This window comes from Budorcas taxicolor, chromosome 5 (assembly GCF_023091745.1).
Source record: "Budorcas taxicolor isolate Tak-1 chromosome 5, Takin1.1, whole genome shotgun sequence".
Taxonomy (NCBI): domain Eukaryota; kingdom Metazoa; phylum Chordata; class Mammalia; order Artiodactyla; family Bovidae; genus Budorcas; species Budorcas taxicolor.
Genome location: NC_068914.1, coordinates 43,008,136 through 43,033,529, shown reverse-complemented (window position 1 = coordinate 43,033,529; position 25,394 = coordinate 43,008,136). Strand labels below are relative to the sequence as shown.

The following is a 25,394-nucleotide window of genomic DNA, read 5'->3' as shown; positions in this document are numbered from 1 at the left end:
GTAAAAAGCATGATTAAATAATGTTAGGAATAAAAGAGCAGAGCAGATATAACTATAGACAGAGTAGAGTTTGTAAAGATTATAAGAAAACTGTGGGTACACTTTTATGCAAATTTGAAAATTTAATGGAATGCTTAGTTTTCTAGGAACGTGGGAATTACCAAAGTCATTCAAGAAATAGAAAAATATGAATGCAAGCCATGAAAGGTCTTTTTAACAGTAAGAAGTTTATCTTCCCTGAATTCACAGACTATTTTAGAGAATTTCTAGAAAGAGAGGGAAAGCTGCCTTGTTTGCTTCTTGAGGGCTCGAATACCTTCTTGTGAAACTGGAAAAAGAATGTAGAAGAACAGAACATTGTAGGCCAGCTACTGTTACGATTATAGAGTCAAAATATTGGAAACCAAGTACCAGTGTATCTAATGTTGCTCTATTTTAAAAAAAGTCATAGCCAAGTGGAGTTTCATTTAGGAATACAAAAATGATAGAACAACAGGAGATATATTAATATAATATTCCTTCTCAAAGGATTAAAGGAGGAAAGCTATATGATCTTCTTAATAGATGCAAGGGAAAAAATCATAAACTTGATTTGGCACTTGGAATTTCCTAAATCTGATTAAATTCAGTTCAATCATGTCCAACTCTTTGCGACCCCATGCCTCCCTGTCCATCACCAACTCCCAGAGTTTACCCAAACTCAGGTCCATTGAGTCGGTGATACCATCCAACCTTCTTCTGCCTTCAATCTTTCCCAGCATCAGGGCCTTTTCCAATGAGTCAGTTCTTCACATCAGGTGCCCAAAGTATAGGAGTTTCAGCTTTAGCATCAGTCCTTCCAATGATCACTGAGGACTGATCTCCTTTAGGATGGACTGGTTGGATCTCCTTACAGTCCAAGGGACTCTCAAGAGTCTTCTCCAACACCACAGTTCCAAACCATCAATTCTTTGGTGCTCAGCTTTCTTCACAGTCCAACTCTCACATCCATACATGACTGCTGGAAAAACCGTAGCCTTGATTAGATGGACCTTTGTTGGCAAAGTAATGTCTCTGCTTTTTAATATGCTGTGTAGGTTGGTCATAACTTTTATTGTAAGAAGTAAGTGTCTTTTAATTTCGTGGCTGCAGTCACTGTCTGCAGTGATATTGGAGCCCCCCAAAATAAAGTTAGCCACTGTTTCTACTGTTTCCCCATCTATTTGCTATGAAGTGATGGATGCCATAATCTTAGTTTTCTGAATGTTGAGCTTTAAGCCAGCTTTTTCACTCCTCTTTCACTTTCATCAAGAGGCTCTTTAGTTCTTCTTCACTTTCTGCCATAAGGGTGGTGTCATCTGCATATCTGAAGTTATTGATGTTTCTCCCAGCAATCCTGATTCCAGCTTGTGCTTCCTCCAACCCAGCGTTTCTCATGATGTACTCTACATATAAGTTAAATAAGCAGGGCGACAATATACAGCCTTGATGTACTCCTTTTCCTATTTTCCTATTCTAACTGTTGCTTTCTGACCTGCATACAGATTTCTCAAGAGACAGGTCAGGTGGTCTCGTATTCCTGTCTCTTTCAGAGTTTTCCACAGTTTATTGTGATCCACACAGTCAAAGGCTTTGGCATAGTCAATAAAGCAGGTTTTTCTGGAACTCTCTTGTTTTTTCGATGATCCAGCGGATGTTGGCAATTTGATCTCTGGTTCCTCTGCCTTTTCTAAATCCAGCTTGAACGTCAGGAAGTTCACAGTTCACGTATTGCTGAAGCCTGGCTTGGAGAATTTTGAGCATTACTTTACTAGATTAAAGGTATCTGTAAAATGTCTATGGCAAACATGATGCTTTATGAGAATTGAATTGCATTCACTTTGAAGATGAGATGTTCTCTACTACCTTTTTTTTTATTGCATATTGCATTGCAGGCCATAAACAGTGCCTTATTGAGACAAGAACTGTAAATGTAGAAGTGGTGTAAAGAAAAGGACAAAATGTGGATGAATCAGTGGGTGGAAAATCCAAGAGAATATACAGATTCTCAGGACTAGGAGAGCTCAGTTAGGTTGCTGAGTGCACAGTCCACAGACTCCAGCCATGGCCAGCAGTGGCCTGTGAGCTGGTTAGATTGTTTTTTCTGTCAAATGGTTGCTCATATTCTTTGTCCACTATTCATTAGGTTTTTACCTCATTATTATTCGATGATAGGAATTTGTATATTCCGGATAGTATCCTCTGTCAGCCATGAGTACTGCAAAAATCTTCTCCAAGTCTGTGGCAGATCCTGTTATTTTGTTTAAGATGTATTCTGTCAAACATACTTTTTAAGTTTGATTTTTCAAACTGTGGCCCTGGGATAATATTTTAGAAAGGGGTCTTTAATCATCAGCTCATAAACATATGACAAGATGTGTGCCCTCTCTAGTAAACAGGGGAAAGAAAATAGGAATACTAAGAGGCTATTTCATATCTATCTGGTGGGCAAAATTTGATGCTATCAGGGGATGGTGAGAATTTGGAGCACTGTGAATGCTGCCCTTGTGGGTGGGGTAAAGCTGGGAACAGCCTTCAAAGATCAGCTTGCTGAATAACATAAATCTGTGACTAGGAGTCGTCTGCGGGCAAATGATGCAGAGAAACTTTCTCACATATGCAAAAAGACAGTATCCACGACTGCATTGTTCCTAACAGAGAGATTGACTGTCAGCAGAAGGGACTGGATGTGGTGTGTTCCTGCAGGAGACGGCTGTGCAGCAGTGGGTGTGAATAAAACAGAGCCATGTGTGTCAAAGCAGGTACATTCCCAAAAGCGGAGAGAGCAAGCCGCAGTGCAGTGTCAGCCATACGCAAAGCAGTGCTCCATTCTGCTTACGAACTGCTCAGGCCGTAAAGAATCTGCCTGCAGTGTGGGAGACCTGGGTTTGATCCCTGGGTCGGAAAGATCCCCTGGAGAAGGAAATGGCAACCCTGCCTGGAGAATCCCATGCACAGAGGAGCCTGGTGAGCTACAGTCCATGGCGTCACAAAGAGTCAGACACAACTGAGCAGCTAACACACACACACACAACACACGTGGTTTGATGAAGATGTACTGAGGAATACTGATGAACCAAGCTTAGGGTAGTGTTACCATTGGTGAAGATGGGATTTGAGGTAGGAAAGACGTACCAGGACTTTAACTATTATATGTCGAGTTTTATTTCATTTAAAAAATCTTCATCAGGTACCAGTGTTGCAAAGTATTAAGATTTGAAAAAGTGGAGTGGAGGGTGCTTGCTGCTAAGTCGCTTCAGTCGTGTCTGACTCTGTGCGACCCCATAGACGGCAGCCCAGCAGGATCCCCCGTCCCTGGGATTCTCCAGGCAGGAACACCTAGGTGCTTGTATAACATTGTCTAGATTTTATGTCTGTGATATCTTGCAGACATAACCATGATGGTGGTGGTGGTGACGACCTGGGAAAAAGCAGGCCTGCTGCCTCTCTCCCCAGCAGGCCACAGGATACTCATTACCACACCTGAGTTGATCATGGCCCAAGACTTTATCCTTAGGTTTGCTAATTTGTTTTTCACAACAAACTGTGGAAAATTCTTTAAAAAACTCTTAAAGAGATGAGAATACCAGACCACCTCAGCTGCCTCTTGAGAAACCTGTATGCAGGTCAGGAAGCAACAGTTCGAACTGCACATGGAACAACAGACTGGTTCCAAATAGGAAAAGGAGTACGTCAAGGCTGTATATTGTCACCCTGCTTATTTAACTTATATGCAGAGTACATCATGTGAAATGCTGGGTTGGAGGAAGCCCAAGCTAGAATCAAGATTGCTGGGAGAAATATCAATAACCTCAGATATGCAGATGACACCACCCTTATGGCAGAAAGTGAAGAAGAACTAAAGAGCCTCTTGATCAAAGTGAAAGAGGAGAGTGAAAAAGTTGGCTTAAAGCTCAACATTCAGAAAACTAAGATTATGGCATCCATCACTTCATAGCAAATAGATGGGGAAACAGTAGAAACAGTGGCTGCCTTTTATTTTGGGGGGCTCTAAAATCACTGCAGATGGTGACTGCAGCTATGGAATTAAAAACGCTTGCTCCTTGGAAGAAAAGCTATGACCTACCTAGACAACATATTAAGAAGCAGAGACTTTACTTTGCCAACAAAGGTCCATCTAGTCAAGGCTATGGTTTTTCTAGTGGTCAAGTATGGATGTGAGAATTGGAATATGAAGAAAGCTGAGCACAGAAGAATTGATGCTTCTGAACTGTGGTGTTGGAGAAGACTCTTGAGAGTCCCTTGGACTGCGAACAGATCCAACCAGTCCATCCTGAAGGAAATCAGTCCTGAATATTCTTTGGAAGGACTGATGCTGAAGCTGAAACTCCAATATATTGGCCACCTGATGCAAAGAACTGACTCGTTGGAAAAGACCCTGATGCTGGGAAAGATTGAAGGTAGGAGGAGAAGGGGACGACAGAGGATGAGATGGCTGGATGGCATCACCGACTCCATGAATGTGAGTTTGAGTGAGCTCCGGGAGTTGGTGATGGACAGGGAGGCCTGCGGTCGATGGATAGGAGTGCTGCAGTCCATGGGGTTGCAAAGAGTTGGACATGACTGTGTGACTGAACTGAACTGAACTGAACTGAATTTGTTTTTGCTTGTTTATTTTTCTCCCCATGCTTTGCCTTGTTTTGTTGTCAGCAAATCAAAGCTGGATTTGTCTCTCAGGGGCAGACTCCAGTTAAAATCACAGAATAAATCCAAAATTTATTTCCAAAATTTCTTTAGGTCAATAATTTCTAAAGAGAAACACACATGACAGCAACCAGAACCTTGAAATACTGTGAATGATCCTGATATTTCCCCTCCAGGTGTTTCATGGGAAGCTGAGACCCAGCCAGAAGGCCCACCATGGACACACAGCAAGAATCCGCTGCCATGGAGACTGACACCCAGGGTCCCCATTTGCTGGAAATTTGCCCCTATGTGGGGCCCCAGGGCATGGCTAGAGCAGGGCTGGTGTTGAATGCTTAGGGTAGTGGGGTCTTCACAGCCCTCTCCGGGGACCCTGCTGGTGTCAGAGAGGGGTTGAGCCCAGGTGCTTGGTAGAAGATGCCTGGGTAGATGCCTGTTGATACATCACAGCCAAGTGCATACGATAGCCCTTATTAGGATGACAGCAACCTTTCCAGTGTTCAGAGTCCTTCGATACTTGATCGTCCCACTGACCATGCAAAATTGTACGGGCCGGTTTCACAGACGAAGAAGGGTGCAGTGCCTCAGGTCACTCAGTGACCAAGGTTGCCACAAGCCAGACCAGCAGTGGGGCTGGGAGGTAGGTCGAGGGCATGGGGTAGACAGCATATTTCTGTACCCTTTTCCACACCATGGGGCAACCTTCCATGTTACTAAACGGAGCCCCTAGCTTCCCAGTCTGAGGACATGTGGTGTTTGAATATTTCATCGGTGTCTCAACGAAACCTACATATAACATTTGCATCAGAGACAAGCCTCCCCAGAGACAGGTTCCTTCTGCACCCTGAGGGCTCAGGTGCTCAGTGTACTAGACATCAGCTGATTGAGAAATAGATAGGATGGCCATCATCTCACAGAAATTTAAAGCTCAATAAAATATTTTTTAAAATCATTGTGTGTCCAGTTTTTTAAAGTCCCCATTTAACTGGACAGGAAATTACCAGAATGACCCATGGAAACTCAAGTGAACTTGACCCAAAGCTATCCTCCACATCACACTGCCTCGGCTGCGTCGTCTGGGAGGGAGAACAGAATTGACTGCAGACTCTCCATGCTGCTGATGCCAAATAAGCCCCGGCTTCTGCTCAGTTCTCAGAGAAGCTTCAGGATGAAGGTGCCCCTGACAGCTAGCCCCCCTAGTGGGTTTCTATATCAGGCAGGCATTCTTTCACCAGCTCTGAAGCAGAGAAGACTGCTTGGCAGCGACAGAGCTCCTTACGTGCAAGATTTATTCTGTTTCTTTTTAAAGAAATTCTTCAAACAACCCCTCCTTTTTCTTGGCTCAGTGTGAAGACTTAGGATCTGAATTCATATACGTACATATAACACTCTTAAACTCACAAGGTATGAGTTATTTCTCGGTTTTTACTTGTCATCCCTCTTTATCTTAGAAATAGGATATACCTCTTAAATTTCCTAATTGCCAATTCCTAGCAAAACTTGGTGCCTTATGACTGGAGAGGAATTTTAATAAAATGGTGTGAATGCTGCGTTCTGAAAAATGTGTCCAAAGCCCCTTGAGAATTCCAAATGCTCGTGGAAGACGAGGCTTCCTGCAGAGAGACAGAAAACAAGGGAATAGGACGTGATTGCATCAGCTGAGTTTACTATGATTTAAGCCTGAAAAATGCTCCCTTCTCTCCTTTTGATTTTTCACGTGGCTGCACCAGACAGTTCAGCAAATATGCTCAGCTCAGCAAATATGCTCAGCTCAGCAAAGCACCCCCCTCAACTGTGTGGAGTGGGGTCTGATTGCAGAGTATTGGCTCCTATCCTGGGGTTCTTATTTCATTAGCTTTGCAGTTTTGGTTCTTGGGAATGACATTTGTTGATCATTTGTTTACAGTTGAACCTTGCAGATTCTTACTTCCTTAATCTAACAATCGACAAATTCTTAAAAGTGAAAAAAAAAAGAAAAAACACTCCAGCCTATCAATCTACTTGTCATTAAAGACTTGACATTAATTCCAGAATGCATTCTTTCCCCCAACAGTGACTGGTATGTCATTTTCTCATAGTTAATTAAAATCCAGTTATCCATATAACTGAGGTAAACAGAAGAAGCCCATTTTGTGATCTGACCTAATTGCTTTTTAATCGTACTGCTTTTCTTGCTCATTTTCAAAATTTGCTCTCTGAAATAGTTTTCCCAGTCCTGAGGGAAAATATGTGTCAACCATTTTCCTTTAAGGCGCTGCTGAGCTCCAAATATATTAATCTTTCTCCTTTTCCTACTCATTTCTTATCATTAAGATGAATAGTTTCAATTCTGGGAGCAGATCACTTGCAGCTGTGGTCAATTACATTAAGAGCTAAAGAGTAAAACAAGTTCTTCAAAAACTACTTGTTTGGCTGCGCTGGGGTCTTTGTTTGTTGTGGCATGAGAGCTCTTAGTTGTGGCATGTGGGATCTAATGCCCTGACCCAGGGCTGAATCCAGACTCCCTGCGTTGAGAGCACTTAGCCACTTAGCCACTGCACCACCAGGAAAGTCCCGAGAGTAAAACAAACTCTTGAAAATATGTTGGCCCAATGGGAAGTGTTCTACCTTCTTTGCTACCAGTGCAGGGATCCCAGATGGTGAGCACAGTGTGGAGGGACCACGTCCCTGGTGGCTGACTGATGGTCCCCACCCTACTGCAGGCAAGATCATCACTGTCTCCACCTCGGGCCAAGAGCTGCTTCCAGAGGCCAAAGAGGCTTTAGCTGTCTGTCCTCACCCCTTTTCCCACCAGCCTGATAACTCCCTGAATGCCCTCCTGCCACAGTTTGTTCGCAGCAGTCCTCAAGAACTATAAGCCTGCCCAGGGGTCTTGCTCTCTCAGAATTCTCTGGAGCATCACCTCTCTGCTGGCATGTTTTTCAAGGTCATGGAGCTTTCGAGGGACTTGCAGTGTCCCTTATGTTGTACCTGCTGAGCCCGATCTCCTTTTGCTGGTCCTTTCTGTTGCCTCATGGGTGATGGCTCAGCATCTTCAGCCCAGGGCTTTAGAGTCCTGTGTTCTGAAACAGCTTTTCTGGGCCCTCACAGCCTTGTGTCTGTCTGCAGGGTACAGACTGCCTGTTGCAGTCTGCCCACAATTTGTAGGGACTTTATTCAGCCTGGTCCCAGGTTCTTTCAGTGCTGCTGGAAGTAGAAGGGGAGCTGATGGGCTCAAAGGCCCAACCATCCTTCCCTCTCCCACAGCAGCCTGCAGCACTGGCCCCTGGGATGACAGTCTGGCAAGGTGAGGGGCGTGTGTCTTGCGATCCAGGACCAGGGTAGAGCCAGATACCAAATACAGCTCGGCTGAGAATCCCAGCAACCCACATGCTTGCTGCAGGCAAAGCAGGAGAGAAGAAAAGAGCAGCATCACGCAGTTGATTCCACCCCTCAGAAGTAACCACTGTGAACTGTGAAAAGCACATCTATATAGGTGTATAAGCATGTGCGACTAAATGGGAATTCACTGTTTTGAAACACATTTTTTTTTAACACGTTAGAAAGATGTTCTCAGTATGTTACATTTTGCTGAAATCTTTCATCTTTTAAATTGTTGCTCTGGTTGTGTTTCCTGTTCCTGATGGCCCACTGTCACTGCATCTCAGAATAGGCCAGTGCCTCCTGCAAACGGCAGGTTCACCTCGAGTGCTGTCCTACAGGGCCGGCTGCCCACGCTGTCAGAGGGCTCACTGGGGTTGGTCCCAGCTCATGGTTCAGGTCACTCCTTCTTTTCCTGCAGGTGTCAGCGGAAGCAGTGGCGGGTAGATCTGCCAGCCACCAGCGTGGTCATCACATTTCACAATGAAGCCAGGTCAGCTTTGCTGAGGACAGTGGTCAGGTGAGGCCCACAGCTGCCACCCAGTCCCACCCACTGAAGCGTAGAGGGGCATCCCCAGCAGGGATGCCGAACAAGGGCCAAGTGCCCAGCACAGCCAGGCAAGGGCTGTCTGGGGGAGCAGACAGGTCCCCTGACTGTGCAGCACAGGAGGGGCTGGTGGCTCCTCCATCCAGGACTGGGGCCAGGGGATGAGAGTTTCCCACCCGCATCACACCCCTGAAAGGCCTGCAACTGTATCTTTCTGCCTTTCCTCAGTGTCCTTAAGAAAAGCCCGCCCCACCTGATAAAAGAAATCATCTTGGTGGATGACTACAGCAATGACCGTAAGTAGAGACCAGTCCCCCACCCCCACCCCTCCTTGTGGCCCTTCTCCTGGGCACCAGCCTTTCTGGGCTGTGGGTGCTAAGGACAAGTTTCAAGAAAAGGCCTCAAGAAGTGGGAGCAGCAAAAAGAGGGCCTCTCTGATGCCCCAAGGGGCTCATCAGCCCATAGGTGATGGAGAATCACCATCCCTGCCCCCCCAAGCCCTTTGTAAACTTGAGGTTCAAAAGCTTTGCTTCTTTTCTTTTCAGCTGAAGACGGGGCTCTCTTGGGGAAAATTGAGAAAGTACGTGTACTCCGAAATGATCGGCGAGAAGGTAAGACTTCTCTTAATTCAATACCAAAACAGTTGAATTCTGTTTTTCCCTGAACCCAGTAATAGGTGTGAAGAAGCATTTCAGGTACAGGAACAATTAACTGTCTCGTCTTTTATCTGCCTCTCTCCAGCACAGCCTCTTGGGAGCCTCTCCCAGCAAACATAGGAAGGACATTAAAAGCTTACCTAATTGAAATTGTGCACTAGGGCTAGAGTTCAAATTACATTGTTATTTATGTATTTAGAAAACTGGCTTCTCTCTTTCACAACCTAGGAAATCTTATCAAGTCCCTTGAGTACTAGAATTAAGAAGAAAAAGGGAGATTTAGTAACGAGAACTTTAATGACTCCATGCTTCAGGCATCTGATAAAATAACTGGGATTCAAGTTTGACAGCTTGCCCAAGGTGAACCATCCAAAAAGGGGAAAGAGCACTGTAATTACGTGCTTATTGCAAATGCCAGCCTTGAAACCTGCTGTCAGTCTTGTCTTTGCTGGAGCTGGGCTCATCGAGTCCACTTTATTGGCAGTTTTAAGAGAGACTCCAGAGAGGAAAGCATTACTTTGAAGTGTCTGGAAAGGAAACTGAAATCACAGTGTAATTAACATCCAGTGCATCCATGCTGGTAGAGAGCTAATGGCCGGATTCTTGGCTCTTCCAGGGTCCTGAGAATCTCTCTGTAGGGAAAACGGCAGAGCTTTAAACTAGGTGCTGTTTTTGCTGTTTGAGGATGACTGTTGATCCTGGAGTGGTGGCTGTGCCCTTTGATCAGAGAACATCGTCTTTCATCTGGCCCCCTGTGTGCTCCAGCTGGAGTCAGTTTTTCTTAGCAAGAATCTAACCAGCCAATAAAGTGGGTGAGCCTGTTAGGGCGATATCATCAACATCATATTTTAACCAACAGAGATCTCCAATCCAGATGTTCAAGATGCATAAACAATGGGGTCAGCCTTGCCCCTAAGCCACCTGTTTGCTGGACTTATATCTGTCCCCCAAGCTTTGAGTAAACCAAAATCTTTCACTGTACTTGCCCCCAGAGAAGTTACATAATAACTTGTTGAATTCAAAACCAAAGTGTCCTCTGGCATGGGGGAAAAGATGAAGAGGAAAAAAAAAGAAAAGAAATTATCATCTTTCATGTTGGCTGTTGTAACTGGCAAACCGCATGCTAGCCTTATCAGAGTGCCTTTAACCTGCTTAGAAATCAAAAGCAGTGTTTCTAAAAGAAACTTGCCATTTGCTTCAAGTTAGGCAGTTCATGTGGAGGGGAACCCACCTTGTTTTGGGAAGGAATGAAGAGGAGCAGCTGTGGGAAGCCAGATTGTGGTAGACCTATGTGGAACACATGAGGAATGAGATAGTTGCGCCAGAAGATACACACCCAAGTGTGTGTGTGCCTGTGTGTGTGTATCCCATATAGTTGAACATATACAGAAGTGCTCATAGCAACGCTGCTAGACGACAGAGCAAGCCAATTGCTTGAAATCTTATAGTGAAGGAGCAACCTTGGGTCGTTTAGTGCTGGGAGTTAATTGTGCCAGTGTTCCTTACCTGGCTATTGATTATAATCACCTAGGGAACCTAAAAGAAGACCATTCCTTGATGCTACTCACAATTGAATTAGAATTTTTAGATGTCTAGGGGTGGCGCCTGGACATCTGCATTTTGATAATACTGATGTACTTTGAAAGTTTGAAAACCTAGTTGTTGTTGTACAGATGGAAACATTAAAGTTGAAGGAAGTTAAGTTGCTTTTCCAAGATCATCCAGCTGTTTAATGACAGCAGTGGGGCCAAAACCATGCTCATAAGCCAGGTTCTCAATTTGTCCCTGTGCTTCTTGTTCCTACTGTCCTGCCTGATTAGTTGATTTTTTTCCAGGTTATTGATGTATATAATTGACATAGAATATTGTGTTCATTTGAGGTATACAATATAGTGGTTTGATATATGTATGTATTGTGAAGTGATCACCACAGTAAGCTTAGTTAACACCCATCACCTCACACAGCTACAAGATCTTTTTCCTGTGATGAGAACTTTCAGGATCTACCTCTCAAAGCAACTTTCAAATAAACAATACAGTATTATTAACTATGGTCGCCACGCTGTACATCACGTGCCCAGAACTTCTATCTCATTAACTGGAAATGTGTACTTTTTGACCACGTTCACCCATCCCCTCCCTCTAGCAACCATCAATTGTTCTCTTTATCTTTGGGTTAGATTTTTTAGATTTCCATATTAGTGAGCTCACTGAGTATTTGTCTTTTTCTCTGTTTGACTTATTTCATGTAGCATTATGCCCTCAAGATCCATCCATACTGTTGCTGCAAGCGGCAGTGCGTGTGTGTGTGTGTGTGTGTGTGTGTGTGACGTTTTCTTTATCCATTCATCTGTCAGTGGACACTGAGTTTGCTTCAGTGCCTTGGCTATAGTAAATAATGCTGCAGCAAGCATGGGGATGCATATAGTGATTCTTATTTCCTTGGAATTGCTAGCTCATACGGTAGTTCTACTTTTAATTTTTGAAGACTGTCCGTACTGTTTTCCACAGTGAATACACGTATCTACATGCCTACAAACAGTGCACAAGGGTTCCCTTTTCTCCATGTCCTTACCAGCAATTGATATCGCTTGTCTTTTTGATACAGACATTCTGTGAAGTGTGAGGTGTTTTGGTTTGAATCCCCTGATGATTATGATTATAATTATGATTATATATGATAAAATTATGATTATATGATATGAATATCATAAAATATATATCATATAATTATATGATATGAGTTATGTGATTATATAATTCTATGATAAAATTTGATTATAATTATATAATTACAATTATGATTATAATCCCCTTTATGTTGAGCACCTTTTCATGTACCTGTTGTCCATTTATATGTCTTCATTGGGAAAATGTCTTTTCAATTCCTCTGGCCATTTTTAATCAGATTATCTTGTTTTTGTTTTTGGTATTGAGTTGTGTGAGTTCTTTATATATTTTGGACACTAATCTCTTATCAGCTGTGTGATTTCCAGATACTTTTTCTCGTTCTATAGGTTGCCTTCTCATTTTATGAGTAGTTTGTGTGTGTGTACGTGCCCTGGAGAAGCTTTTTAGTTTGATGTAATCCCATTGTTTATTTTTGCTTTTGCAGCCTTTGCTTTGGTGTCAAATTTAAAATAAGATTATTGCTACCACTTGATGGACATGAGTTTGAGTGAACTCCAGGAGTTGGTGATGGACAGGGAGGCCCGGCGTGCTGCAGTTCATGGGGTCGCAAAGAGTCGGACATGACTGAGCGACTGAACTGAACTGAATGTTAAGAAGCTTGCCTATATTTTCTTCTAGAAGTTTTATGGTTTCAAGCCTTAATTTTCAGAACTTTAATCCATTTTGAGTTGATTTTTGTGTATGATGTAAGATAGGAGTCCAGTTTCTTTCTTTTGCATGTGGCTGTCCAGTTTCCTGACACCATTTATTAAAGAGATTATCCTTTCTCCGTATGTGTTCTTAGTTCCTTTGTTGTAAATTAATAGCCGTATGTGTGTGTGTGTTTATTTCTGGGCTCTCCATTCTGTCTCATTGACCTATATACTTATTTTTATGCCAAGGCCATACTGTTTTGATTACTATAGCTTGGTAATGTAGTTTGAAGTAATTTTTGTTTATTTTAGTGTTCCATTTTCATATTTTTTGTAGCTTTTTAGCTATATACTTCTTATCCTGGTTGCTCTGAGTGTTACAACATACATTTTTAACTTGTAACAGTCTATTTAGAGTCAATTACAACTTTATGTAAAACCTTGCAACAATTAATTCCATTTCTATTCCTTGTCCTGAATATTGTTGTTATCATATATTTCCTTCATTTGTTGTTATGATATGGTTTAAACCCCAAAATAACAGTGTTAAAATGCTTGCTTTAAAATAATGTTATCTTATAAAGAAATTAGAATATATAAATGGACTGTAAAATTTATCCTTGCATATTTTGATTCTAGTATCTTCATTTCTTTCCATAGATTCAGCTTTCTGTCTAATGTCATTTCCCTTCAGCCCAGAGAACCTTTAAAACTTCATTTTTCTTGTAGGAAATAAAATCTCTCACTTTCTCTTTGTCTGAAAAGCCTTTCTTTTTCCTTTGTTAGTGAAGAGTGTATTCTCTGAGTAGAATTCTGAGCTGACCGTTCATCTGCCTTCCAGCCCTGTGAACATGCCGCCCCACTGCCTCTGGCCTCTGTCTGTCTGCTCATGTGTAGGCGTCTGAGCTGATCGTTCGTCTGCCTTCCAGCCCTGTGAACATGCCGCCCCACTGCCTCTGGCCTCTGTCTCTCTGCTTACATGTAGGCATCTGAGCTGAACGTTCGTCTGCCTTCCAGCACTGTGAACATGCCGCCCCACTGTCTCTGGCCTCTGTCTCTCTGCTCACGTGTAGGCGTCTGAGCTGACCGTTCGTCTGCCTTCCAGCCCTGTGAACATGCCGCCCCACTGCCTCTGGCCTCTGTCTCTCTGCTCATGTGTAGGCGTCTGAGCTGACCGTTCATCTGCCTTCCAGCCCTGTGAACATGCCGTCCCACTGCCTCTGGCCTCTGTCTCTCTGCTCACGTGTAGGCGTCTGAGCTGACTGTTCGTCTGCCTTCCAGCCCTGTGAACACGCCGCCCCACTGCCTCTGGGCTCTGTCTCTCTGTCTCATGTGTAGGCGTCTGAGCTGACCGTTAGTCTGCCTTCCAGCACTTGAACACGCCGCCCCACTGCCTCTGGCCTCTGTCTCTCTGCTTATGTGTAGGCATCCGTGTTGCTGATTCCTCGTCTGCTGCAGGGTATTTCTTCTCGCTGATTTCCAGACTGTCTCTTTATCTTTGGTTTTTAGCAGTTTGACTGTGACCTGGTTATATTTGATTTGCCTTTCATTTATCCTGCTGCAGATTTGCTGATCCCTTTGAATTTGTAAGTTGAAGTGTTCACTGAATTCGGGAAATCTTTGGCCTTTTGTTTCTTTACATATTGTTTCATGCCTCATTCTTGGCCTCTAAGTGCACCTGTGTGTTACACCACTTGATATTGTCCATAGGTTGCTTCATCTTTTTTTCCTCTTTCAGTATTATTCTCTGTATTCACCAGATAGATCAGTTTTTATTGATCCATTTTCAAATTCACTGATACGGTTAATCTACTATTCAGCCCAGTCAGTCAATTTTTTATTTCAGACAATTGCAGTATTCAGTTCAGGAATATCCATTTAATTCTTGTAGTTTTCATTTCTCTGCTGAGATTCCCCATGTTTGCTCATTCCAATCATTTCCTTGGAGTTCTTGGATAGAGTTATTATAATAGCATCTTTAAAATCTCATCTGTTGATTTCAACATTTGAATCGTTTCAGGATGTTTCTATTGATTTTTTTTCTCTTGAATATGGAATACATTTTTCTCTTCTCATGTCTGCTAATTTTTTAATTTTATGTTGGAAATGGTGAATGATATGTAGTAGAGACACTAGATTCTGTTACCTTTCTCTAGAGAATGATCTTTGTTATATCTGGTTAATTAGATGACTAGTTTATGACCTTGAACCTGGGTAGGTTTGTCGTTATACTTCATTCGGATGAGTATATCTTAGGTGAAACCCTTATTCCTGAGACATAGTCTGTGTTCCTAATGTGTCCCTGCTGGAGTTTCTGTAGAACTGAGGTGTTTACCAAACCCTTCTAACTTGGCAGAACTCGAGTGCCAAAGCTCAATTCCAGCAGAAATCTTTGTTCTTTCTGTCTTCTGATTGTTTCTCTTCATGGACTCTTCAAGGTCTCCTCTGTGCCTGCAGGTCAGGAGTCAGCCAAGGGTTTCAGGGATCACCAGATCCCTCCCAGGATCTCCTCCTTCTGTTTCAGCCGCTCTAGAAACCCCAGACTCTACCCTCTGACACTTTAGCCCCAAACAGCTCCATTGCAGTGGGTTGGAGAGTACCACTGGGGGGAAATCCCATGTAAAGAGCGCTCTCACTCTGTGTGATTTTAATAATAAACTTGGCTACACTGGCCTTCACTCTGGCCCTCAGGCTTTCTCTAGTTACGGCTCGCAGGGCTTCTCTCTAGTCTCAGCACATGCACTTCTCCCGCTGTGTACATGGACTTGGTTGTCCCCACTGTGTGGGATCTTTCCCCAGTCAAGGATCAAACCCAGATCCCCTGCATTGGAGGGTGGATTCTTAACCATTAGACCACCAGGGAAATCCCTAATTTTCTTCATTTAGGGGTTGAATGCCCTCTAGTTTCTGCCTGCCCTTGGCTACTCGAGCCCTTTCCCAAATTGGATTTTCCATTTTGCTCAGAGTTTATACTTGTTCTCTGGAACGTGGTTTGCCTATTACAAGCTACTTCATAATAGCAGACCCAGAAATTGTTTGCCTGTTCTTCCTCCTCTGGCATGCGGGTCCTTAAGAATCATTGAAACCCTTTTTGACCACTGTACTGTATAAAGAACATACAACACTGTACTGTCCTCACTGGTTGTGAATATTCTCATTGTCTCCATGTACGAAGCCCAGCATAAGCCAGTACGACCACACCGTATAGTGATGAACATACTATGTATGAGAAGACTTTGTGTGATAATAAAAGGTGTGTATTATTAGCAGATCACAAGTATATAATTTTTTAATGTGACCAAATAGTATAACTAATTTTGTGTAAAAGTCAAACAACTGGGCTTTATCATTTATGTTAATTTGGCTTGTGGTAAGTCTTTGAAGACAAAGACATTGACAACACTATTATCATTAAATTACTGCCATTAAAATTGGCTCCCTTAGCACTTGAAGTGTCTGGGTGACGCATTCCTTACCCTAGTTAATTAGAAAACTCTGTTGTCACGAAAGTAGTTTCAGAAGTTGCACATTTCAGTTGCTTGGTAAAGACTCCAATTATGCAAAAGCCTTCCTCAGAAGGCGGTTTTTCAAGTTGTTTCCTCAGTCATCCAGTGAGCCTTAAAAAAACAGTCCTTACCTGGGTGACCTCAAGGCAGCATCGATCCCTCTGCAAATGCTGTGGTGAAGTCTGTGCCAGAGAGGGGGCTGCGTGAGGAGGCGCAGATGCTGGGCTCGCTGGGTTTCTCCCCTGACACGCTTTTGCTGTCGCTCCACAGGCCTGATGAGGTCGCGGGTGCGGGGGGCTGACGCGGCGCAGGCCAAGGTGCTGACCTTCCTGGACAGCCACTGCGAGTGCAACGAGCGCTGGCTGGAGCCCCTCCTGGAGAGGGTGGCTGAGGTGAGGGCGCGGGCTGGGACGGGCCTCGGGGGCGATTTTGTCCACTGGGGGAATCTGTCAACTGGGGAAAACCACTTGGCAGGTACAGGGGAGGGTGAGCAGAGGCTGCTGAGAGTCTGGATCGTCTAAGACAGCCCTCCCCTTCGGAGGGTCTTCCTTTCCTGACCGAAGCTTTGCACCGATTCTGAGCTCAAAGCAGGTAGAGCGCTGAGGACAGAGGCCGCAGGGCCCCCAGCCTGGCCTTGCCACCCTGAGACCTGGGCTGCGGCTGGTGGGCAGGGGCAGCCCCAGCCACACAGGGACGCATGAGACCGTTAGGTGAGCGGGGACTGCTCACCTTTGCCTCCTAGAAACGCTATCTCTAGTGTTACTGTTATGTTCAGCCTCTTGTGATATCTCTGTTGCCATCTCCTTGTTTTATTGACTTTCTTTTCTTCCTACTAAGAAAGAGGTTCTTTGGGACAGTAAAGCAAATGTAATGAAAGTGCGAGAGAAATATTAAAGGAACAAGTCATTCTTTTTGTACCGTAGCCAGGAATGCAGATAAGCAGCAAATCACGAAACATGAAATAAATAACTCAAATGATGTGTTGTAATCCTCACAACATAGTCTCATGCTAATGCTTGCTGAGATGCTGTCTGCCACTCTTAATTTCTTCTTTGGGGTTAATAAAAATTGACATTTGTTCTTGGCTGTTACGGAAATAAGACAAAACCAGGAACAGTCCCAGGAGATAGTGGTTCTCCACCAGTGAACATGTGCGGGGCCGCCCCACACCCCCTGGCACCTCCTCTGGGGCCGCGTGCTCTATGCCCCTGACCCCCAGCACAGCGCAGGGCTGTGGGTGCCAAGCCAGGGGGCAAACTCCAGGGCGAGGGGCGGCAGGTGTTGGGGGTGGGGATCTCCTCTGGGCACTGACATTCAGGCCTCCCCCATGCAGGTCCTGGTTGGTCCTGACACCTGCTCTTGCCTCCCCTGCATTTCAGGACAGGACCCGTGTCGTGTCCCCCATCATCGATGTCATCAACATGGACAACTTTCAGTACGTGGGCGCGTCTGCGGACTTAAAAGGCGGTAGGTGCTGCTTGGGGCCCAGCCTGTGTGCAGCTTAGCGCTGCTCCATCTCAGGTCAGGGGTAGCGATAGCACCTGCATGCGGGCCTGCAGGTCCCCACCAAGAGCGCACCTGTGCTCAAGCCACAGGGCTCATAAGGGGACAGAAGCAGCCTGGGCTCCCTGAGACTGCCTCCACGGTTCCCATCCTTATCTGCTGGGCTTACATGGCTGCAGGGACGTGTGGCTTGGTGTACAGAGCCATCCCCATGGGAGCCGGTGGACAGATGCCAGGCTGACGGGGTCTGTCATCGACACCCCACCATCCCCTCATAGCCTCCATCTCCTGCTGGAAACCCATCCGCCTGGCTCTGCCCTGATTTCTGGGCCTCCAGGCCTGCACGGCCCATCCTTCCTGTGGCCTGACTGTCAGCCCCCCTTCCCCACTAGCCACCCATGTCCCGCCTCCTTCTGGGGACCCTTTTGTCTGAATGATGCCACTAGTTTCCCAAGGGCCCTTATGTCTTGAGTGTGACCCGTAAAATCCACCCTCCACAAAGCGCTATAGTTAGGTGTCTAATCTTGTCTTTATTGTGCTCAGTCGTGTCTGACTCTTCAAGACCCCATGGACTGCAGCCTTCTAGGCTCCTTTGTCGGTGGGATTACCCTCGCAAGAATACTGGAGTGGGTTGGCATTTCCTCCTCCAAAGGATATTCCCAACCCAAGGCTCGAACCCATGTCTCCTGTGGCTCCTGCGTTGGCAGTCCTTACCCTCTTGAAAATTATTGAAGGCCCCAAAGAGCTTCGTTCACGTGGGCTGTACTGATGAGCATTTGCTGTGTTAGAAAGTAAGGCTGACGGTGAGAACAGGGAGTGATGCAGGCACACCTGTGCTGCCCATGTGCGCTGACGCCTCCTATCCTGAAGCTTCCGGAAAACTCCTTCCTGCACTTTGGAAAAATGAGATCGAAAGGGGCCTGTAAAGCCTTAATATAAATATGAAAGGAGTTTCAATAGCACAGACCTCCAGAAAGGACCTGAGGACTCCAGGGGCTCCTGGACTCCACCTGGAGAGCTGCTGTTTTCATGAGGAGCTTCACAAAGCTGATGGGTACACAGGCCTCATGCTAGCTGACCCTGAGGAGCCAACCCTATTGTCCCTGTGACCCAGGACTGTGTGTCTATGGGGTGATCTGGGTCCCGCAGGCTCTCCTGTGACCCAGGACTGTCTGTGGGGGTGACCTGGGGCCCACAGGCTCTCCTGTGACCCCCGGACTGTCTGTGGGGTGACCTGGGGCCCGCAGGCTCTCCTGTGACCCCAGGACTGTCTGTGGGGTGACCTGGGGCCCGCAGGCTCTCCTGTGACCCCAGGACTGTCTGTGGGGTGACCTGGGGCATGCAGGCTCCTGCACAGCCCAGTGGTAAATGCTTCAAGTTCTGAAACTCAGCTGGTTGGCAGCCTGTCCTCTCAGAACTCAGCTAAGAGCCAAAAACTCAGCAAAGCCTACTGTAAAGAGAGAAACCAGAGAGACGTCAGAACCTTTGCCTTCCGTGTCTGCGATTTATTCACTCTGGATTCTTCTACACCTCAGATGAGTGAACTCTTCTTCTAACGGCCCAGCACCCCAGTTTCTTTATGTAAGCTGAGGGGCTTATTTTCCATCTCTAACGTTTTGAACTGATTAGAAGATGGACTATTCCAGACAGACACACAACTGAGGGTCAACTGACAGTAAACAAAGGAGACAGTAAAACTGAGACATTGGAAGGAACCTCAGAAAGCGGAACACTGGGCCCCGCCGGGGAGCCCTGAGCCCTGGTGCCTCTTTCAGGCCGCACTGTCACGGGCAGGCCATGTCCCCTCTGCCCCTCAGCATCCCTGCCTGAGAAAAGGGGTGACGATAGTGCAGCCACTCGGGTGGCTGGCGGAGGCCAGGGCCGTGATTGGGCTGCTCCCACCCAGTGCCTCAACTGGGGGCAGTCGTGCTGGGAGGAGGCACTTAGGTTGCGAGGCAAGATTCCAGAGATGCTTAGTAAATGGTGAGCGTGTTTGGGGCTTTCCAGTTCAAGCCCTTGGCTGTCACTGTCACCCTCGGTGTGACTGTCCAGTTTGTCTTACCCCTTAAGAACGTGCAGGAGCTGAGCTGTGACGGGCTCGCCTCCTGCAGCACCTGCTTACGGTGGAGCAGGTGTGGATGGTGAGGTGACCTGCATGGGTGCAGCCCCATGCTGCCCCAGGGCTGGGCCAGGTCCATTCCGAGAGGATTTGGTGAAATCCCAGCGCACGTGGCTCAGCTGCAATCAGGAGAGACTGAAGGGACCAAGTTTGTGGCCCAGGAACCCATACTCTCATCCCTCTCTGCCCTCTCTCTCCTCCCCTGGGACCTTGTTAGGGGGTGCCTGGCAGATTTTTTAATCCATCACTCTTCTTTCTCACCTCCTTACAGCCCTTGGATATTACCTCACAGACTCCAGTTGCCTTATTTCACACTTACAGTTTTTGGTTTTAGGAAAAACTGCCCCACAGTTTCTGTGTTAGATAAGCTTCATGGGGAAGGATTTCAGTGTGTGCCCACCCCTCTGGTCTCCCTGTCCCACTCTACCCCACAGTCTCTCCCTCTTCCCTCTGCGTCACCTCTGTTTTTCCTTTGGTTTTCAGTGAATCCATCCAAATACCAGATATCTTTAAGCGACCAGGGACGGAAGTACCAGCAGCAGGCCGCCCGTGCCTACAGCATCCTGTGTTTCTTTTCTCTTCTGTGACCTGCAGGTTTTGACTGGAACTTGGTGTTCAAATGGGATTACATGACCCCTGAGCAGAGACGGTCCCGGCAGGGGAACCCCGTCGCTCCCATAAAGTAAGTGCCAAGTGTCCTTCAGGTTCCCTTCTCTGAGGTCGCAGGTGAGACGTCAGGCTCCAGCCTCATGTTCCCTTGGGATCTAGTCGCGCTCTTGTCTGCAGCCACACCCTCACTTGCCCTCATCTTCACTCAAGGGAGAGTCTCTGCCAACAGCTTGTAGAATAAAGTACTTTGAGATTTATTTTCTTGTACTTAAGTATATCAAATCTGCCAATTTCACATCCTTTTTGCTGATAATGTAGAGCATTTTCCACACAGGATGGGGTCTCAGGCTGCCCTCAGGGTCTGGGCAGAGAGGTGGGCAGCCAGGGTGAGCCCCACCGCTGCCAGTCAGCCCCCCTTATTCACCGGATTCTGCCCTCCTCTGTGCAAACAGAGGAGGCACCTGTATCACTGCCAGCTGGGTGGGGTCCCCAGGCGTGGTGGGGATGCCTGTCCGGGAACACCTAGCTCAGGGGTCCCTGCGGACACTGTCAGTGTCTACACTGTAGCGTTTGTCCCCCGTCAGCCGGGAGCTCCAGCAGCGTGGGGCCTGGACTTCTCAGAGTGACTCCATGGAGACAGGGCTGGGGCTCTGCTGTTGGCCTGTCCCCAGGCTGAGAGGAAACGAGAAGATGATGCTTCCTCCAACAGAGGAAGAAGCTGTCCTCTGATGAGGATAAGAATAAGGGTAGCTAGTATCATCGAGTGTTTCCTGTGTGCACTGGGTGCTTTAAGCCTGTTATTGTTTGTAATCCTCCAAGGAACCTGGCACAGAAAAGCCGAGTACTAGCCTGGGGCACACTAGCAAGCATCCCAGCCGAGCAGCTGCTCTCACATAGGGAGGCTCCCTGCAGCCCCTCGCACTTGGAAGCATCTGAGCAGGGCACTGAAGCCAGCAGGGGTCAAGTTGAGAGGGGCCCCTAGAGCTCTGAGCTAAGGGCCAGGCTGTGCTGTTGCTTTGAAGTCTGGTTTTCAGGCTTGACCTTGGCATTAGAATGCTGGTGATCTAACCTTGACCTTCGACCTCTCTTCTCCTCTACCCTCTCTGCCTCTGTAGAACCCCTATGATTGCTGGAGGGTTGTTCGTGATGGATAAGTTCTATTTTGAAGAGCTGGGGAAGTATGACATGATGATGGATGTGTGGGGAGGAGAAAACCTGGGTACGTATAAGCCTTGTGTCTTTGGACACCAAACTGTTTCCAATTCTGCTGAAACCATGGTCTTTTCCTGCCAACCAAGGAGTAGAAATGAAAAGTGGAAGTTTTGGAGAAATTATTGAGTGAGAGTTTGTAGTATCGAGGTGCCAATTGGAAAAGGTTTGTAGAGACATTAAAGTAACCGTGTAACAGACATAATTAGTCCCCTTATAAAGTATAAATAGCACCCTTTTTACTCTCAAAAGTGTCTTGGGTTGGGCATTAGAATGTGTTTCCTTAAGAAGGTAGGATGCTAGATACAGAGTGTTTGAAGGAAATTCCATACTTTTTAATGTCATCTGAATTCAGGAGTTTGGAAAACAGACTGACAAAAATTGGGGGAACCCTTCAGGCTCTAAGACTCATTTTTAGACACATAGGGTGGAAAATGAGTCCCAGCGAAGCCTGTTAGACTGGCTGAACTATAATCATGTGGCAGGGATGGTTCTATTTTGTTTTTGTTTGTAGTGCATACAAATCATTTTTACCAATGATTAGGGACAATTACATTGTATAGAGTTTGGTCTTTATTGGTAGTTGCATCATATTTACTGCATAAATATAGAAGGACTCTTGTGTTATGTTAGTTTTTTTGTTCAGGGGGTTTTGTTTGTTTCACTTGAAGTTTTTGAGCTGAGTCTCCTCACCTTTGAGTGCTGCCAAATTACTTTCTCGCCTGGGTAGAAGGAGCAAAGAAGGATGCTGTTATCCCTTGTAGTAGTTTTTACTTATAACAGACTTTGATTTTTTTGTTTGTTTAAAAGAAAAAACTAGGTTAGACACGCCTGTTATTTTTCTCTCATTTTATGATATCAATGTTAGTGATAATGTCTCATTTGTGGAGAGAGGTTATCACCTTGGTAGATTTTGAAAGCTTCTTTAGATTCAGTAACTACACCCGGAGGAAGGACCTGAGTCAGATGCCTTTTGGATTTTTTTAATGATACACTGACAAGGAGGCAGGGCTTGATTGAAATCTGAGCACAGAAGGCTTCAGAAGGATTGTTAATCTCCTGGAGAGAATTCTGTCACCTTTGCCCTGCTGGCACCCCTGGGGCAGCCCAGCCAGCCAGGATCACCACTCGGGGTTTGCTGTGTGCCGTGAGGTTAAGGTGGACGGAGGCAGCCAGCCTTTTAAAGCATCAGAGTGTAGAAAGAGTATTGATTTAAATGTCAGAGGAGACTGCACCCGGAGGCCAGCGGGAGGGGAGATACTCTCTCCTGCTACCTGGTTTACTGTTGGTTTGGTTTGTGTGTTTAAGTACCTGGGCCGTGTGCGAGGTTCCCTGGAAGGGCTCAAGGGGCTCAGGTGGGGTGGCGCGTGGTGGACGGGAAAGAAGGTCTGAGGTCATGTGGTCTGGATGCTGCTGGCACTGTGGCACTTCCTCCTGTGGCGGGCTCTGACATGGCCACTCTGGAGGGTCTTCTCCCATCAGGATTAAAGAGGCACAGAGTTTCAGCAGGAAGAGCTTGCAGTGAGTCTTTCTCTCATCTTGGCACCGCTCAGACTTGATTTTCTGGGTGCTGCATGCACACCCATAGTGGTTGTCCAGCCTGAGGGCTGATGTGGGTACCTATTAGGAGAGTCAGGGAGTGGGGATGCCCGAGTCAAATCCAAACAGCCCCTCTTGGGATGCCCCACCAAATCTACTAGTGCTCCCAGATTTCCTGACCTACAGTGTAAATCTAATTAAAGCAGTTAAAAGAAACAGAGAGAATTCCCCAGTGGTCCAGTGGTTAGGACTCAGCACTTTCATTGCTGTGGCACCAGGTTCAATCTCTGGTTGGGGAACTAAGATCCCACAAGCCTTGCGTTGTGGCCAAAAAAGGAAAAAAAAAAGTTTTTTTTTCAAGTAAATAAAAAGGACAAAGAATGCTAGCTCTGGCCCCTGTGAGATGTGAGGGTTAGACTCCTTAGGATTGGTCCTTTTCAGCCCATCCCCACAGCCTTAGGAAGGATGCTGACCACCCCCAGTGCATCATCTCGTTTCATGCTTTCTGGAAGGGACTGAGGTCTTGCTTGAGGTCTCGAGCTTATTGTTAGTAGAGCCAAGATACAGACACAAACTGCCTAATTAAAAAGCCACCATGTTTTCCTGAGTAATCGATCATCCCTCGGTGGAGCCCAGTGAAATCAGTTGAACATAGCTGTAGTTGCTCGTGGCCTTAAAACTCTCCCACCAGGTCTCTGAATGGCTCCCTTACTGGTTTAACAGGCTACCCATACAGGAGCCAGGGAGTCTTCGTGGCCCCCAGTTTTGAATTTTCCAGGTAGGCAACTATATCTTTGAATCTTATCTCCTTAGATACAGGGAGCCTCCTAGTCAAGTTTTGTTCAACACTGTGTAGGCTTGGTGGTTATGACCACACATTTCTAATATGATGAGGGAAGTGGTCATTAAAATCCCCAGACTGCTACACAGGGAGGTGTTCGGGGCTTCCACTCACTGGCCCCAGCAGAGATTCCTGCTGCCCTCCTCTCACGTGGGTGTCACATGCCTTTGGCCACGGCCTGGGCACCTGCTGCCACACGAGGCCTTGAGTTCCGCGGGAAGCCCCTGGCTCTGAGCCGTCCACGCTGGCAGCAGTGACTGTGTGTGCCGTTCTGTCTCACTCCCCCGCGTGTTGTCAGGGGTGCAGAGTGATGCTGAGCAAACACCCTTTCACACCAACCTCAGGAAGCCTTTCAGAAAAACGAAGTCTAACCCTCCATCATATCATATCTTGATTTTCCCGTGTAACCTATTTCTCGAGTTCAGTCACGCCCCTGCTCAGAGTGGCTGGCGATCAGGACGGGAGCCCGGCCGGCTCCCTGTGTCCAGGCTGCTCCCAAGCGTGGTGCTCTGGGCTGCCTGTGTGTGCATGTCTCATGACCCGCGCCTGCTTGCTCAGGTGCTGAGTCGGCTGTTCTTCTGGCGTCATTGGTCACTGGACTTGGCCGGCTGGCTGGACACCTGCTGCTGCCCAGGGATGAGATAAGTTTTGCGATTTAAGGGGAGACATTGTTTTTGTCCTGGGTGGAGGAAGCTCAGGTGCAGGCGGATGCTCTGGGCACTTGAGTTTTAGAGGAAGGTGGTGTACACAGTTGCCTCTTAGATCTGCATTAGGGCTGATGTGGGCATTTCATGCCTCTTGATCATGGACGTTCGTGCACTGTTGGTTGCCTTTTCTAACTTGGATCCTTAGGAGGCATAGTAATTGTGGAGTTCTCCATTGTGGAGAACCAGTCAGAGAGGAGTTCTGGGCCGAGCCTCATCCACAGTGTTGGTGATGTTACAGGGATGCCTGGTTTGCTGCCAGGAGTCTTCTGTCCACAGTGGGTCAGGGAGTCACTCTTGTCCTAGGGTTTCTAGTCTAAATCTGAAAAATATTTCAAGTGTGCTCTTACTTTCTTTAAAATTTGGAATAGACTTCTTTCATGAAAACAAGGAATTCGGTGACATTCTGCTCAGTGGTAAAATCTAAGATAGTAAATGTCCCAGTGTGGGTAGTTTGTTGGGCATAAATTATTCACTTTATCTACACTACTTTATATTGTCTGTATAATACCACTGCTGTGCAGACACCATCATTCAATCTTTAGGACATTTCATTCAATCTTTTTTTTTCTCCATCTTTATTGAGGTTTCACTGACAATTTAAAATTGTATATATTTAAGGTATACAGCAGGATGATTTGATATGCACTTGCATCCCACCACACACATAGTTCCTTGATTGTGCCCTGGAGTCTAGAGACCAGTGTCAGATGTCCCCCCAGGGGACATTCCCCCCACTGGGAAAGGGTCCTCCCTGTTGGCATTGCCTCAGGCCCTGGAGGTAGGGTGGGTATC

At 46.3% G+C, this 25,394-nt stretch overlaps 1 protein-coding gene and 1 non-coding gene across 2 annotated transcripts in view; both read left to right on the top strand.

Moving 5' to 3' along the window:
- GALNT2 (polypeptide N-acetylgalactosaminyltransferase 2) overlaps window positions 1-25,394 on the top strand; it is a 179,528-nt gene that overhangs the window by 132,686 nt on the left and 21,448 nt on the right. Inside the window, exons 4-10 of the mRNA XM_052639645.1 lie at window positions 8,465-8,563; window positions 8,819-8,886; window positions 9,136-9,201; window positions 16,346-16,467; window positions 17,455-17,542; window positions 20,292-20,379; window positions 21,422-21,525. Coding sequence (XP_052495605.1) covers window positions 8,465-8,563; window positions 8,819-8,886; window positions 9,136-9,201; window positions 16,346-16,467; window positions 17,455-17,542; window positions 20,292-20,379; window positions 21,422-21,525 — 635 coding nt within the window. The remainder of the gene's footprint in view (window positions 1-8,464; window positions 8,564-8,818; window positions 8,887-9,135; window positions 9,202-16,345; window positions 16,468-17,454; window positions 17,543-20,291; window positions 20,380-21,421; window positions 21,526-25,394) is intronic.
- Window positions 23,281-23,353, top strand: TRNAE-UUC (transfer RNA glutamic acid (anticodon UUC)). The gene has a single exon. It is a non-coding gene; the product is annotated as a tRNA-Glu (tRNA).